Source organism: Sphaeramia orbicularis, chromosome 11 (genome assembly GCF_902148855.1).
Source record: "Sphaeramia orbicularis chromosome 11, fSphaOr1.1, whole genome shotgun sequence".
NCBI classification, from domain to species: Eukaryota; Metazoa; Chordata; class Actinopteri; order Kurtiformes; family Apogonidae; genus Sphaeramia; species Sphaeramia orbicularis.
The window spans coordinates 15,408,318-15,424,998 of NC_043967.1; the positions used below are offsets into that span (position 1 = coordinate 15,408,318).

At 37.7% G+C, this 16,681-nt stretch overlaps 1 protein-coding gene across 6 annotated transcripts in view; it reads right to left on the reverse strand.

Moving 5' to 3' along the window:
- Positions 1-16,681, reverse strand: part of pals2b (protein associated with LIN7 2, MAGUK p55 family member b) — a 49,455-nt gene that overhangs the window by 10,030 nt on the left and 22,744 nt on the right. For 3 of the 6 annotated variants that reach the window (XM_030147133.1, XM_030147132.1, XM_030147129.1), the window contains 4 exons: positions 10,609-10,727; positions 6,874-7,065; positions 2,450-2,602; positions 2,113-2,340 (listed from right to left, as the gene is read on the reverse strand). In XM_030147133.1, coding sequence (XP_030002993.1) covers positions 2,113-2,340; positions 2,450-2,602; positions 6,874-7,065; positions 10,609-10,725 — 690 coding nt within the window. In that variant the 5' untranslated portion in view covers positions 10,726-10,727. The remainder of the gene's footprint in view (positions 1-2,112; positions 2,341-2,449; positions 2,603-6,873; positions 7,066-10,608; positions 10,728-16,681) is intronic. The other 3 variants (XM_030147134.1, XM_030147131.1, XM_030147130.1) reach the window with 2 other exon arrangements.

Below are 16,681 nucleotides of genomic sequence, written 5' to 3' on the forward strand. Positions count from 1 at the left end.
CACCCACACAATAGCCCCCACTCCCAGTGCAACAAAACATACTTGACACTACACAGACAAGTCCTTTAAAAATTGTAACAAAGGTGTCCAGATCTTATAAAAGTCTTGATCTTTCAGGTACGTCAGCTTTTCCAGTGCCAGGTTAGAAGACATTTCTTTAATCCAGGGGTGTCAAACTCAGATCCTCGAGGGCTGGTATCCTGCATGTTTTAAATATTTCCCTCCTCCATCACACCTGGAAGCCATTCCATCGTTATCAGGCTTCCGCAGAGCTTGATGATGAGTTGATCATTAAATGAACCAGGTGTGCTGGAAGAGGGAAATATCTAAAACATGCAGGATACCGGCCCTCGAGGACCGGAGTTTGACACCTGTGCTTTAATCCATTGGTTCACTGTGGGTCCTTGAATATCTTTCCATTTCAACGAAATAACTCAATCGGCTTGTAATGAACAAAAATTTAACAGTTTCCTGTTTCCTCTGATTACTTGAAACTGCTCAGGGAGAGATGTGCAAAATACATAATTTTGGATCCACAGGGATAATACATTCTATAAATGTATAAATTCATTTAAGAGCCTCTTTCTAAAAATTCTGAAGTTTCTCACAGGCCCACATACAATGAAACAAAGTGCCTATTTCCTTATTACACTTAGTACAAATGTCAGGAATGTTAGGATTAAAACGGTGTACTTTTACAGGTATGTTCTAAATAACCATTTGTACTGTAATAGTCTGAACCTGGTGTTAATTGTTTGTGTTTGATCTATAAGACAGGCTTTCTCCCAATCCTCTACAGAGATTTCTGTTTGAAGATCAGTTTTCCAAGCAGATAAATGAGAAAGAGAATTGTCCTTAGTACCTGCCAACAGCGCATCGTAAAACCACCTTTGTTATGGCAATGGTTCTTTGTGATACTTTCATAAATACACTTTTTAGCTTTATATTCATAAACATGTGACTCACTTTAGAGGAAATTATGAATGATTATGAAAGGAGTTTGCATGTTCGTCCAGGTACACCGGCTCTACCACCATCCAAAAACATGCACTAATAGGTTCACTGGTCTAAATAAATGGTCTAAATCACCCATAGGTGTGAATATGACAGTGAATGGTTGTTTGTTTGTTTGTATATGTCAGCCCTGTGATGAACTGGCGACACGTGCAGGGTGTACTCTGCCTTCACCCATAGGTAGCTGGGATAGGCTCCAGCACCCCCACAGCCCTCTTGAGGATTGAACGGTTCAGAAAATGAATGAATGAATATGAATCAGTAAATCATAGTGACAGAAATGATCCTGTTCCCTTAAAAATAAAGCTTTCTGTAGTAAAATATTCACTAATCTGTTTGTTTTGTCACCTTTGGTTGGCACAAAATGTAGCTCACAATGATAAAAACACAAAAGCCTGAGCTAAGTGTGTTGTGTCTCACCCTGACACACACACACACACTGGTCCATTCACACCCATTATGTCCTGTGTGCCATGCTGCACCGACACAGCTGTTCCCGCTGCGCCAACACTGGAAGCTTTTGCCAGGAAGGCTAAGTGCTCTGGCCGATGTATTAGATTAAACAAGCAGCCACAGGAAGCAATAAAACAGGCCAGTAAAATATACTGCGTAAGACACCCCTGAGCAAAAGAGCAGGATGTAATTTTGCATTATGTCTCATTCAGTTTTACTGCTCTTCATTCAGTTTAAGCCTTCTGGGCATTTCCAGGATTATGTCTGTTTGATTGGGATCAACAACACCTTCAGGACTTTTGACTCCGGGGCCATAAGCAGTCACAATACTGGCATGCATGTAGGAAAATATCTAAAAATATCATAAATTACTGTACTTTCCATATGAGAGAGCATGAGATTACAGGAAGCATGTGTGTGCGTGTACGGAGTGTGTGTGGGAGACAGAAACAGCTAGTGTGACCTAGATAGCATGTGGAGTGTTATTAATAGGGCTCCCAGGGTTCACATTCCTACGCAGAGGATTGTGGGAAGGCCGTAGAACAGATCACCAGCCATTGTACCACTGGCCAACATCTGCCACTTATTACGTAAGCAGGTGTTTGTGTGCGTGTGTGTGTGTATGCTTGTGTTTACATTGTGTACCTGTGGTGGTGCAGGTGCGTCTCTGTAGCTGGGGAGGATTTTGAGGGTGATCCCACCGCTACAGTCTTTGAGCATCTCCTGCAGTTCGGTGGGGTTATTGCCAACGTCCTTTCCGTTCACCTCCTTGATGATGTCGCCCACGTGGAGCAGACCCTGCCTATCAATCATGCCGCCGTGAAGGATTCGGGCAATAACCAGGTCGTCTTTCTCGACCCGGAACGTCACGCCCTGAAAGGACGGAAAAGAAGTGGGACAGAGCGCAGAGCATGAGAAGACAGATGGAGCGTGTGCACATAACATATGCAGACACACCCGACCTGTTTCTATCTCTGCTCACCAGCGGCTCTCCGGCCTTTTTTCGGATGCCAATCATGCGCACAGCGTCAGCCTGCATCAGGGCGCTGTTCACTGCAGCGTCATTGGTCATGTCAGCTGGGGGTGGGACTTCGTAACACTTGGACGCCACCATGTCATGAGCCTCGAGAAGAGACTGAGAAGAAGAGAGGAGAGACACTGGTTACAACAGGGGTGTCAAACTCATTTTCTTTCAGGGGCCATATTCAGCCCAATTTGATCTCCAGCAGGCCGGACCAGTCGAATAATAGCATAATAGCCTATAAATAATGACAACTCCAAATTTTTAGTGCAAAAAATAACATTAAATGATGAAACTATTTCAATCCAAAACAAAAAAGATGTGAATAACTGGGAAAAAAATGAAATTTCCGAAGAAAAACAAGTGCAGTTTTATCAATATTCTGCCTCAACTTATGATTTACACATGTGCATTACAGATCAGATCTACCAAGGCACAAAACAGGCAGAATATTGTTAAAATTGCACTTATTTTTCTTTAGACATTCCAGGTTGTTCATATTTGTTCAGGTTATTGACATTTTATTGTTAAAGGATATCAGAATTTAATGTTCTTTGCAATAAATCAAAGAGAAAAAATGGTGTTGTCATTATCTACAGGCATAATATATTATTTTTCTCACATTAAACCAAGAAGAACATTTGGAGTCATTATTTCTAGGTTATTATGCTGTTATTTTTGAGTTTGATGCCCTTGACTGTTAACATCTTCAGGGTAATTTTTGCATTTTGCACTTTTTAAATTCATCTCGCGGGCCAGACTGGAACCTTTGGCGGGCCGGTTTTGGCCCCTGGGCCGCATGTTTGACACCTGTGGGTTACAACAAAGAGAAATGGAGTGACTAGAATATGTTGAGGGGTTATTGACTCCCCCCACCCCCACCCCCCCTGCCGTGGGATTTCATACAGTTTATCTGTATCTGTGAAATTATTTCAGTCTGTAAAACATGTTTTTCTGTTGAAGCAAAGCCTTTTACTCTACACTTTGTTGAGAGCCACTGAATCCTGGGTAAAGTAACAACAAACCCATTCTCACATCCACTGTAGCTTTTAAGTATAAAGTCTATAAATGTGAGACTTTTTATCACCTGCTGTGCCATTAAGTTTTATAGAATTTTGCTGTGCACAGTTTGGTTTCTTCTTAAGTTTTTTATGCTTATAAAAGCTCTTCTAGGGGCGGCTGGGACTCAGGAGGTAGAGTGGGTCTAGTATTTCGATCCCCAGCCCTGATCCACTTGTTGAAGTGTGCTTCAGTAAGACACTGAACCACAAGATGCTCCCAGTTTGACTGATCTGTCAAAGTATGTGTGCCGATGCCAGTGAATGTGACTCATAAAGCGCTTCGAGTACCATCAAAGGTAGAAAAGCCATAGAAATACAAGTCCATTTACCAGTCTAGGAGCAGGTGTGCAAACAACACTATAATGTTATCTGCATTTTATGTACATCAAATGAAAACAGCTATCTGTAAACCATAAAACATCAATATTCTATACATTTACATTTGGTTGCACATTGCTGGAAAAAAAGAAAGAGAGAAAAGCTAATTTGCATGCGTAGTCAAAAAGCAATGCATTACAAGCAACATACAAATACATATCATACATCATTTACTGGGCTTTGTGCAATAACAGTCACTGAATTATTCTTGAATACCTTCTTTACATGTCTTTAGTTTTTAACATCTCTATAGTTTTTGCATACTGAGTATCTCTTGTATAGACGCTTGGTGATGAGGACCCCTCCCATCCCCTCCACCACTCCTTCATGCTTCTTCATCAGGCAGATGCTTCAGAACCCCCAAAAAATCTTTCATCCCCTCTGCAATAGCGGCTCTCAACAAGACAAGATAGACTGCACTATGTTTTTAGTTTGGTTTTTTTTATGTATTTTACTTGTTTTTATGTGTTGTACTGTGTTTTTGATGTGAAAGAGGAATTTCTGTTTTTACTTGGAACAAAGTTATCTATCTATCTATCTATCTATCTATCTATCTATCTATCTATCTATCTATCTATCTATCTATCTATCTATCTATCTATCTATCTATCTATCTATCTATCTATCTATCTATCTATCTATCTATCTATCTATCTATCTATCTATCTATCTATCTATCTATCTATCTATCTATCTATCTATCTATATCCCTCCAAGGTTAAAAGAGGCAACACATCAATCACAATCACATTTTCTACGCACGCTTATACATTTTTTATTGGCTAACTGTAATATTCCATTCCATCGCCTTTTTTTAATGTCTTTTCCTTGTTAATATATGTCACTCTTGTTGTGTTCCCTTTTCTTTGTTTTGTCTGAGTAAATACCACCCACGCCTGAGTGATGTCTCAGGTATAAATAAAGGTAGAACTCCAGCAGCGTTCAGAACCAGCCTCACCAACACTGAGAACTGTGCATCTGCAGCCACATCATTTATCTTCTAAGCTTTACATTAACAAATGCGAACACAACAACAGTCCATTAAAGGATATTAAATGTAATTATCTAATGGCTGAAATCCCAAATATGGATTACTGCCCGAATCAAATCAGTTCATTCTTAGTTCGCTGAGTATCCCTGCATTTCCTATTTTTTTAGATGTTCCTTTTTAACATCTACTACATCTTGTAAGACATGATGTTTGGGTTAAGACACAGTTTACATATGACGTAATATCTATTCTTCCTCAGTCCCTCTTTCTTTTTCAGCCCACCCATCCCCTTCTCCTCCTCCTCCTCTTTCTCTCAGTAGGTCAGTAAGGTCTTATCCTTCAGCTTATAGAACCGAGGCCTCTGATTGGTGCAGAGGCCTCACTGGACTCAGAAGTCAAACTGTTATCGGTCTAGTCTGTGTTAAACCCCGGTCGGTTCAGAGAGTGCGTTTTATTGATACAACCCAAAACATCCACTACTGTAACTACAGAAAAACAGTAGAAAACATCCATTAAAACTCCTTAAACTCAGTTAAACCACAGTACAAACCAGTATGCGAACTACAAGGGGTCTATAAAATATTGACAATATGTTTGGTTTTCTGCATCTTCATCATCACTGAGTCTATTACTGATGTATAATTCCTGAATCGTATTAACAATAAGGAGAAATAAAAGCTAAATTAAGTGTTTTATAAACTTGTCTCTTGATTCAGACCACAAAAATAAAAGACTAAAGACTATGTGATGTTTCAGAAACCACATATGTTAGTGCATTTTTCATTTCCTTGGTCTGAAGGAACAGATAAATCATTTATAAAGGACCTGATTTCCCTGCTCGGCTTTAAAAAACAGAAAATATAATGTTTTTATGGAACTTGTATTCTATCTGAGATAAAGTGTAGCGCTATTATGACAGAAATAAACAGCTTCTCTCTGTTCGTCACATCTCTGCGATGCTGCCGAAGGATACACAGCAGGCAGTCGTGGCTACTTCTCATCCATTTTCTTTCTTATCTTACTCACATTCTGATCAATAAGAATAATAGTAAATAAAAGCTACATCAAGCTAACGTTTCTATCCATGAAAAAGTGCAGAAGCTTGAGAAGGTTACATTCTCAATTGCGGGTTCTAGTCATGTTTTTGACAACACCTGGCAGCCCTTCATAGAGTATTTAGATAGAATTACTATTCACCCAAAGAGTGACTAGATGCCCCCACCCCCACCCCCTAGTCCTCTATTTTGTTTTAATTATCTATTTCAATTTTATTTTTATTGTAAATCCAGCAGTGGTCATGTGTTTTGTTTTGTTTTTTCGTTTTGTTTTATATATATTTCTTTGTGTTTTGTGTGGTGTCTGGCTCTGTGGGACCCCTTTTAATTTTTTATTAAAAGAAAAATGATGAGTAATTATTTTTTTATGATTTTTTTCCTCTCATATCTTGATTACATTGCATTTTATTGAAAAAACAAACTAAAAACAAGTAGTACTTTAATTCATAAATGTGACCTAACAAAGGCAAAAGGCAAATATTAAACACATATGTTTTTATGTTGCTTGTAATTGGGATGAAGTAAACATCGTTGAGTATTTTTACATAAAATTGTTTGATTATGTTGAATTAAAAACCCACAAATGCAGCAGGTCCACTAGACCCACGAACACTGGCTGAATAACAAAAATCTGAACACCACACAAGGGTTAATAATGGGTGGGAAGGGATAGTGGTTAATTATTTTTCATTCATAGATGCCTTTCTGGCTTAGATTAAAAGTGTTGTTCTCAATATACATTGTATAAGACAACCTCCTGTTACGTTTCAACTGGAACACCTGAAAACATTGTACATGTCAGATATTGCTATGTGTGTATGAAAAATCCAATAAAAAGGTTTATTAAAAAAAAAAAAAAGAAAAAGTGCAGATAGTAGTAGATGTAAAGTGTGTCTTCACCTGAAAGTGCGGCTCCTGGAGGATCTTCGACAGTTCTGCTGCACTGTCGTCTTTCACCTTGAGGTTTTTAATGTCGCCCAGAATCTCAGTCACCAGCTCCATGTTGTTGTCCTGCACCGCCTCCAGCTTTACCTCCTCCAGCTGCTCCTGGGCCTGGGAGACAGACAAGCTCAGACAGGGGTACGGCGTGTCCTCCAAAAAAAACATAGAAACTGATACGTCATTGTGCTTTGGGTTCACATTAGAGGTGTGGAAATGTTATGACGCAAAGGTGCATCATGATCAAATGTGAGGTTAGTGAACATTCACATCTCTACCCATGATGCACTGCAGTGTTTATGTTCTGGCATATGTCAAACACGTCCTTGTACTGGAATGCTGCAGTGGTATACAGTCTAGTCTGATATTTGAAAATGCTTTCTATAGAGTTGACAAATGTGTGAAAAAGAAGCCACCTGAAGGATTATAACTGATGATATGGCACAGAATTATTGCGTGTTTCTCTCTCTCTCTCTCTCACATACACACACACACACACACAAACCTACACACACCCACACACTCAAACACACATCCAGATGTACACCTACACTTGCTTGTTATTACCCTTGGGTCATACTGCTTTTGAGTTATTTTGCTTTAAAGTCATTAATGTTCTTCTGTTGGTATTTTTGTTTCTTTTTTTCCTTACTTGTTGTTTGCTACCAGTTATTTCAATCAATCAAATTTTATTTATATAGTGCCAAATCATATCAAAAGTTATTTCATGACACTTTACATATAGAGGTGTGTGTTTCTATGAAACTGGGTTTATTTTGGTATCTGGAACTTTGCCATCTTTTCAGACCCAATAATAAAAGAGAAATTTAGACATATTTCCCCCTAGGATGGACCTAATGAGGACCTCAGATAAATGCAAAAATTTTTTACTGTTGCTCTGAGCCATCCCAAAATTAATGAATTTTTAATAAAATATTGGGATAAAAAAATAGGACCAAAACTGGGACAGGAAAAGCTACCTAGAAGTCAGTGTGTTTGATCTGAAAACATGGGTTGAAATGGTCTTATATACCACTATAAATAAAGACACTGCGTTAAATTTGTCGATCCAAGTAGTTTTTCTACTCTTTCTAATCTTCCTTTTACATGTAACCCATCGTGTCCACTCGTGTAACATGTGGAACCTGCCCATTTAAACACAACTAAATCAAGAGTGATTTTGCAACAGCTGTCATTTTAATGAAACACTCTGCCTTGTATAATTAGTTCAATTCCCAAAATGTACCTGTGAGAGAATAAAGAAATATTCAAAAAACATAGTAGTGCGTAATTTTACTGTCCTTTTGACTGTGTTACATGTGGATTTTTGTATATAAAAAATATATATATACAAAATTAAAAAAAAAAAGAGTTTTATCTGAAAAATAGATTCTCTTTTTTCTCAGTAAATATTCATTTTTAAAATGACCCAAAGTGCTTCCAAACTTGCTTCATAACATTACTCTACATCTGGTTTGAATTCTTTGCCCCCATGTCCTGTTTTTAGGGACCAGTTTCATAGAAGCACCCAGCTGGTCAAAACCAGACTCTCAAGCTAATTTACAGAAACCCTCCAGAATCGTCCAGGAGCAAACACTTGGTGACAGTAGCAAGGAAAAAGTTCCTTTTAATAGGCAGAGACTTCAAGCAGACCCCCACTCCTGGAAGATGGTCATCTGCCTTGACCAGTTGGGGTTAAAGACAGAGGGAAAAGGAAGAGAAAAAAAAAGAGAGAGAGATTGGGGGAGAAGGGGGGAAGTAGGGGGACATATTTTGATATTGGACTGTTCTGTTCTTCAATTCACTGATGTTCTTCGATTGTTGTTGTTGCTGTTCTGTTTTTACTTGTTTGTTTCCATTTCAAGGTCTGTATCAAGGTTTGTTTGTGTATAACCTTGTCCTGTTCTCCCATCAGGTTACAGCTATACAGTAATAAAATAATAAAATCCAACCAATAGGGGGAATTGATGTAAGGTTCAAAACCTTCTTAGGTCCAAACCGTCAAGCAACTCATGGCACCACTCATACTGGAGGCCAAATTAAAAAAAAAAAAAAAAAAAAGAATTATTGTGTGGTTGAATCATTGCTAGACAATCACTTTTTGCTTTATATCGGAGCATATTGAATTCAGGTGCTGGGCTACAAAATGATAATGACCAATATAATTTACAGTCCTGTGAAAAAGTCCTAGACCAACATTATATTTATAGGTTTAGTAAAGTCCTAATGTCCACATATATGCATTTCTCAGTCACTGTATAAAGATACAATCTGGATATAAAGGAAGTACGTACAGCCTGATAAGTATTAAAAAAATATATGTATACATCGAGAAAAATGTTTTTATTTGAACTATAAGGTTGCCTTTGTTTACACTGTCATCTGCAAACAAAGAAATCCAGAAGTTTCTATTTACTTCATTTTACTGAATATAATTTTTTTCATCATTCTATAAGTTTTAAATACCTATAAATAAAAATGCTAAACCACAAATGTTAAACTTAAAAGTAATGTTGATTTGACATTTATTGTGGTAATTAGTGACAACAACTGGAAGGAACTTTTTCATTCATTTTGTTATCATTGTAGGTATGATGTGTCCCAACATTTTGTGTCTATCAAGTAATTAGGAACCCCAGAACCCTCCCCCCCAAGACCACCTCTGAATTTTGAAACAGCAGTGAAAGACAACATAAGTAATAATGACTTGAATACTTCTCAACATCCATTTTTGTACATCTGATACATAATCAAACATCATTAAAAAAAAACAAAAAAAGGGGATTGGTGGTCTCACTTTGTAAGTTATGATAATGAGATATTAGGCTTTGATTCTAAAAATTTTTGAAATGAATTCCATATCTTGTGGAAGATATGAGTTTTCCTTTTAATTATGTACGTTAGCCTTTTTCAGTCCATTCTGATGTTTCTAGTTAAGACAACAGTAACCCTTGTTCACATTCATACATAGTGGCAGTAATGCACCTTAACACTACATGCATGCTGCTATAAAATGAAAAGAAAAAGAAGTTCTGAGCTTCTGTAGAATCCCATCAGTCCAACGTGGTGGAGGTGTGGATCTGCTCCTACACCTCCTAAACCCCCTTAAATCTCTCATACTTTAACTCTCATGACTCTGCTTTGTGGTGTTCTTTGGTATTGGGTGTGTCAAGAATTCTGATTTTTCTTTTTTTCTTTTTTTGTCACTGTCTGCCTTGTGTTTCAGTGTTGAAACGTCAAACTAGAATTTGTTTATATAGTTAGTCATCTGTACAAGTTCCAGGAGTATGAGCAGGAGTCGAATGGTGGAAAGCGACGCCAGCCTTTGTAACAGGAACTATGGCTTTCCTCGAACTGAAGTCAGTGCACACCAGGCTTCCTACAGCGGTGAAATGAATGGTTGGAGAGAAACTGCAACACCGTACATGCACCATCATTAAAAAAAGGCATCGCAGTGAAAAGCTTCAACGCTGAGTTACTGACAGTTCTGAATACATTTGTGTTATTGTCTGGAGTTGTGAGCAGCGTGTCAGTCAAAGCCTTACTGATCTTCAAGGCTGCAACCACAGTAAAGCAAAGCACTGCTGGGAGCGAGAGCAGCGGCGTGGCGGCAGCGGCAGTGGTGGTGAGGGGATGCGTGGAGCTGTTAGTCTGCTCACTGCTGCTCACCCCGAGCTATGTATGTGTGTGTGCTACCTTAGCTAAAGAGCGTACAGTGGGACTTTCCATGATGCCACGCAGGAAGAGCAGGTCGATGTCTTTGGCGCCCGCGGAGGTGGGCAGCTCACCCACATTATCCAACACCTGCTGCATGGCTGGATGGGACGAGAAGAGGAAGGAGGGGAGGAAAGAAGAGTCAGTCAGGTGAGAAAGTCAGAGAACATCAACAAACAGAACAGTTTTAGAGATCACACTCCACATGTCATTACAGCCTCTAGAGACATTTCCCACAACAGAAACAAAAACAGGACCATAATCCCTGTATCTCAGTGTCATGTTCTGTCAAGAATCAATTCATTCATTTATTTGTTTTGAGCAGAAGAAAAAAGCAAACATCTTTTGTGCACAAGGAATTAATATTAACGCAAATATATTAACAATAGATGTGATCAAGACAAAATAGCAATTGCCATGTACACTAGTAATAACAAAATAAATTCAATATAATATGTACTGCTCAAAAAGGAATGGGAAGAAGAAAACTTATGAAATCCCACTAACAACTCACATTTTTACAACGTAACACATTACTTTTGCTTCCTTAATGATATAATAACATCTGTTTATAGTCCTAATAATGTAAATAACAATGAATGAATGGTTCTGCCGCTAAGTTAGAGTCTTGTGGTCTTGATGCAGGAGATCAATCTCCCAGTAGAGGTGGGTGGTACTTTCACTGGAGGAGAACTCAACGAATTAAATGAAAGTCCATATAAGACTTCTAACAGTGCTCAATAGGAACGATATTGATATCTGTAACCATTTCCATGTTATAAGTAAAGGCAAATTTTCATTCATTCATCTTCTGAACCTGCTTCATCCTCACTAGGGTCGCTGGAGCTTATCCCAGCTACTTATGTGCAAAGGCGGGGTACACGCAAGTTCATCACAGAGCTGACATATAGAGACGAACAACCAGACACGCAGAGAATATGTAAACTCCACACAGAAAAGTCCCTGGTTGGAACTGAACTCAGGACCTTCGTGCTGTGAGGCGACAGTGCTAACCACGGCACCATTAAAAAAAATTCATCAAAAATCCCAAAATAAAAATATCTCAAAACTGTGAACAGCCTTTGTAGAAATTATCTCAAGGAAGATATGTACAAAATTTGAAATTAATCTGACCAGAAGTTTCATCAAAGAAGATGTTTGAAGAAAATGCTAATGAAGATAATAATTTACAAACAACAGCACAATTGGGGTAGGACAATATAAGCTCAGCTTCCTCCTACTCTACAATTTGTGTATCTAAAAGGATGTATAAATCCACTATAATAACAAAATATAGAACAATATCTGAATAAGCGAATATCTAGTTATAACATAGAAGTACGCATAAAATAAGATATTATTGTAATTAGTTAATTATCATAAGAAGATATTATCAAATTTAGTGATCATTGTATTTGAAGTAAATATTTAGTGCATTTAAATATTATAGTTTATATCAAAAATGGTTGATTAAACGGTTGCCAAATCTGATTGTGTGTAAAGTGACCAAAAAAGTGTATGTGAATGGTATGTATGGAAGAAAAGGTGTGTTAACAAAGCAAAGGAAGCAGATTTAATTTTATTATTAGTTTGTAAAAAGGGGTGGGTGTCTATACGTTATACTTCTTCCCACTCCTTTTCAAGCGCAGAAAATTTTTGTTTGACCATGTTATACGGTGGTTTGTTATCTGATGATTCTATGTGCTTGAAATAAAACTACACTACTACTACTACTACTACTACTACTACTCCTTTTCTGACATAAAGTATTGTTAAAGAGCCAACATGAAAGAGTTATACATTTGTGTGACATTTGTTTTCTTTTTTGGTTGATTTAATTCCATATACTGGAGTGTCCTTTTAATTCTGGAATGTATTTTGCCTACTTATGTTCGAAATAAAATTTATCTAAAGTCTAAAGTCCAAAGCTCATGGCCTATCAGCTGGTGAGCTAAAAACAGCCCAAAACTGAGACCTCAATCAGCCATGTTTGCAGTCCATTCACTCACGCACAGCTCTGTATAGCAGCCACATAACTGAGTGCTCAATATAATCACATTAAAGCTCCGTCTGGAGGGAAGTCTGCTGCGTTCAGAGCGAGCGCAGCCTGTAACCTACAGATATATGTCTATATGTGGAGGCTCAAACACGAGTTTCCTGGATTTTTAGGTTTTCAGATGTAAGAACGTTTTCTCAAAGTCAAACTCTGCAGAGTCTTGTCTGGTGTGCACACAAACAGAGAGGTAGTGGAGGAAGAGGAGGAGGAAGAGGAGGTGTTGGGCTGTACAGTAGGCATCAGCCAGCTGACGCCCTAATACCACGGTCTCAAAGCCCCCATAAGCCCATTTAAGACACTTAAAGCCCTGGGTATGTACATGTGTGTGTGTGTGTGTACCTTCGTGTCATTATTCACTTAGATGGGTAGTAAATATGTCCAGTCAGCACTTGACTGCAGTTGGTTCACTGTGACTTCTGGGTATTTTGCTTTACACGTCAATTACTCCGAGTTGGATCACGTGTCTGTCTGCTTATTAGAATAAAATATTAAAGTGTCTGGACTGTGTAATACAAATCTGTTTCATTCATTACTAAAATATGCTCATATATACAGGGTGGGGAAGCAAAATTTACAATATTTTGAGGCAGGGATTGAAAGACAGTGTATGACCAATTAGTTTATTGAAAGTCATGAGAATTTATTTGCCACAAGAAAATTGACATAATAGAAAATGTTTTTATTCTATGTGTCCCCCTTCTTTTTAATAACTGCCTTCACACGCTTCCTGAAACTTGTGCAAGTGTTCCTCAAATATTCGGGTGACAACTTCTCCAATTCTTCTTTAATAGTATCTTCCAGACTTTCTCGTAATAGTTTTGCTCATAGTCATTCTCTTCTTTCCATTATAAACAGTCTTTATGGACACTCCAACTATTTTTGAAATCTCCTTTGGTATGACGAGTGCATTCAGCAAATCACACACTCTGTGGAGCTACAGCCAAAAAATGAATGAGCATAGTATTATAGCACTCGAGATTGGTCTTGGTTTAAAGGTGCAGCGTTTACATAATTCCATAATTACCTTTCAACATATTATAATTCATGTGTTTTGAGAGGACATGACACTTGTGCACCTGTGTTCTCAGGTTGTAGAAAATCTACCTCATGATGCTCAGACTTTATCTAATCCCAGGACATTTTCAGCCAAGATGGAGTGTTTAAATACATACATGATTGACAGCTGTATTTATCAACTGCTGATCAGTTTTGGTCAGACATCAGTCGACTCAACACAGAAGCATGGAACAACGCATGAAACAGTGTCAGGACATGTATTTTCAGTCTTTTGATTTGGTGTGAAAGGAGAAAACTGCAGATAGAAGGTGTGTATTTCTTGCATTGTACAGTCTTGCATTTTTCACCTGGGTCCTGCAGTTTTAGGACCAGTCTCAAAATGACATTGTGAGCGTCTTATCTTGGTCTTTGAGGACTTGGGACTCATTTCTAATCTTAAGTGTTTGGAGAAGCTATGTCTGTCAGGAGGAAATATCAGTTCACTATCATATCACTGTTTGTCAGGTATGATGCATACATAAACTGGGCTTTCTGCTGAAGTGGAATCACCTTAAAATGATGAAATTATGATTAAAAAAAGAACTACCATTTTTGGTCATGTTAAACTACATCACTCATAATGTCATGTAACCACTTTCTAAACGTGGCTGCCATACTGTCCTTGTCATGTTTCTGGTCTGGTCCTGATCTTGTCCCTGTCTCAGTATAACCAGATCTTGGGTCTGACTTGGTCTCCATTTAGGTGGTCTTGACTACAACACTAGTGAGTGCGATGTCAGCCTGTACAATGATAAAAATCAGAAAAGATCCAGAGTATGCAAGGTGATATTTTGGATTCTGTGAGTGAAGAGATGCACTGTGCAAAAATGCAAAATGAAAGCCCATTCTTCCTTGTGTCTTTTTTAGTTTTTTGTTTGTTTGTTTTTTACACTATTTTAAGTATATTTGACTTAAAATACATATACTGTGCATTTCATGAGGAGTAATCTGTGCTTGTACCATGATAACAAAGCAAACGGACTCAAATCCTAATATTATTCACGATAAACACAATATGAGCTTCTTGCCAAATTGTGCCTCTATATGTGGAACATTCACGCTTTTTCATGAGAAGTAAACATGTCACATAAGAAATAGTCCTTTACACGATCCCACATAGGCTTGTACAGTATATAGCTTCTGGCATAGAGTTTGAGCTGTGATAACACATACATCGCAGATTTACTATGTGAATACTAGTATTCCAGCACTATTTGAAAAGTCTTTTATCCTCCTAAATAAATGTGTTTGTGTATTTTAAAAGAAAGGGATTCTCATTTACAATTCTACTTTTACTTGCTTGCAGCACAACAATGTCACATTAGTTAAAAGTAGAGGTTTTTCTTCAGTGTGTGTGTGTGTATACACACACATACACACACACACATATACATATACATACATACATATATATATATATGTATATATATATATATATATATATATATATATATATATATATATATATATATATATATATATATATATATATATATATATATATAGAGAGAGAGAGAGAGAGAGAGAGAGAGAGAGAGAGAGAGAGAGAGAGAGAGAGAGAGAGAGAGAGAGAGACATCATATATACAAATGAGTGATTAAGAAGGAAGGGAGGAAGGCACAATTTATCTCCCCGTTAAGCAAAGACCTCAGTGTGACTTGATAACCACACAGAGCACAACCAGACTGCATAAACAGGAGGCTCCATGAAAACTAAACCTTAAATATTTATGATTCTCTTAAAGAAGGACAACTAGGGGAAGGAGGTTAAATCTGCAGTGCAGACTCCTCGACCTGTACGGTATTCTCAGGAGACAACATATTTGCCGCATGACAACACAAGAAAACAACCTCATAATAATTCAGATATAGGAATTGGTCGGGTTGTTTTGGGGGAAACGGTCAGTCTGGGAGCCACATTATGGAAATAAGATAACTGTAATGTGTTTTCAGAACCGCAAGGGAGAGCTCATTTTTTTGCAGTCAGACTGGTAAAAGTCTCATTAAATGCAGTTTTTTTTCAATGTAGGAATCTGGTCGATAGAAATGTCTGAAAGTGGTGAAAAACGGTTATTTTCCCAAAGCCCAAGATGATGTCCTGAAATTAAAACGATAATGGACCCAATAGCAAGTATCAGGCTTTAACACTAGAAATACTGGCATTATTGGCAAAATAATAACCCAAAAAGCTAAAAAAAATATTGGATTTAACAACTGGTTTAATGTTCAGTTACAGATTTATTGATACATCTATTTGAGCTTGATGTGCAGTTTAAACCAGTTTCTAATGAAGTCAAGGATTTTCTGCTGATATCAAACCTTTTTGTTAAAAAGAGCCATTGTTGTTTCCTTCTCTGACTGTCGTTACATACCGGCCTTTAAAAATCCACTATAGTTCGACCTCCACCAAGAAACTACAATTGCTCAAGGTCACCATATAGATAAAAGCAGAAATACAAAGAAAGGAATACAATAAAACACAATAAAACACAAATAACATGGACTATGGTTGCAGCATCAACTACCTATGCCACAGGTGTCAAACATAAGGCCCACAGGCCAAAACCAGCCCACCAAAGGGTCCACTCTGGCCCCAGTCTGGTCCAATACAAAAGTAACACTGAAGATATTAACAATTCAAAGTGTAGGAATCATCTTAGTTCAGGTTCCACATACAGACCAATTCAATCTAAAATGGGTCAGAACAGTAAAACACTATCACAACAACCTATAAATAATGGTAACTCCAAATTTGTCTCTGTTTTAGTGTAAAAAATGAAATTACATGAAAATGTTTACATTTACAAATTATCCTTTCACAAAAATGTTAATAACCTGAAGAAATATGAACAACCAGAAATGCCTTAAGAAAAAAAAGTGCAATTGTAACTAATACTTCTACATGTTTTGTGTATTTGTAGATCCACTGTGATCTGCAAGGTGT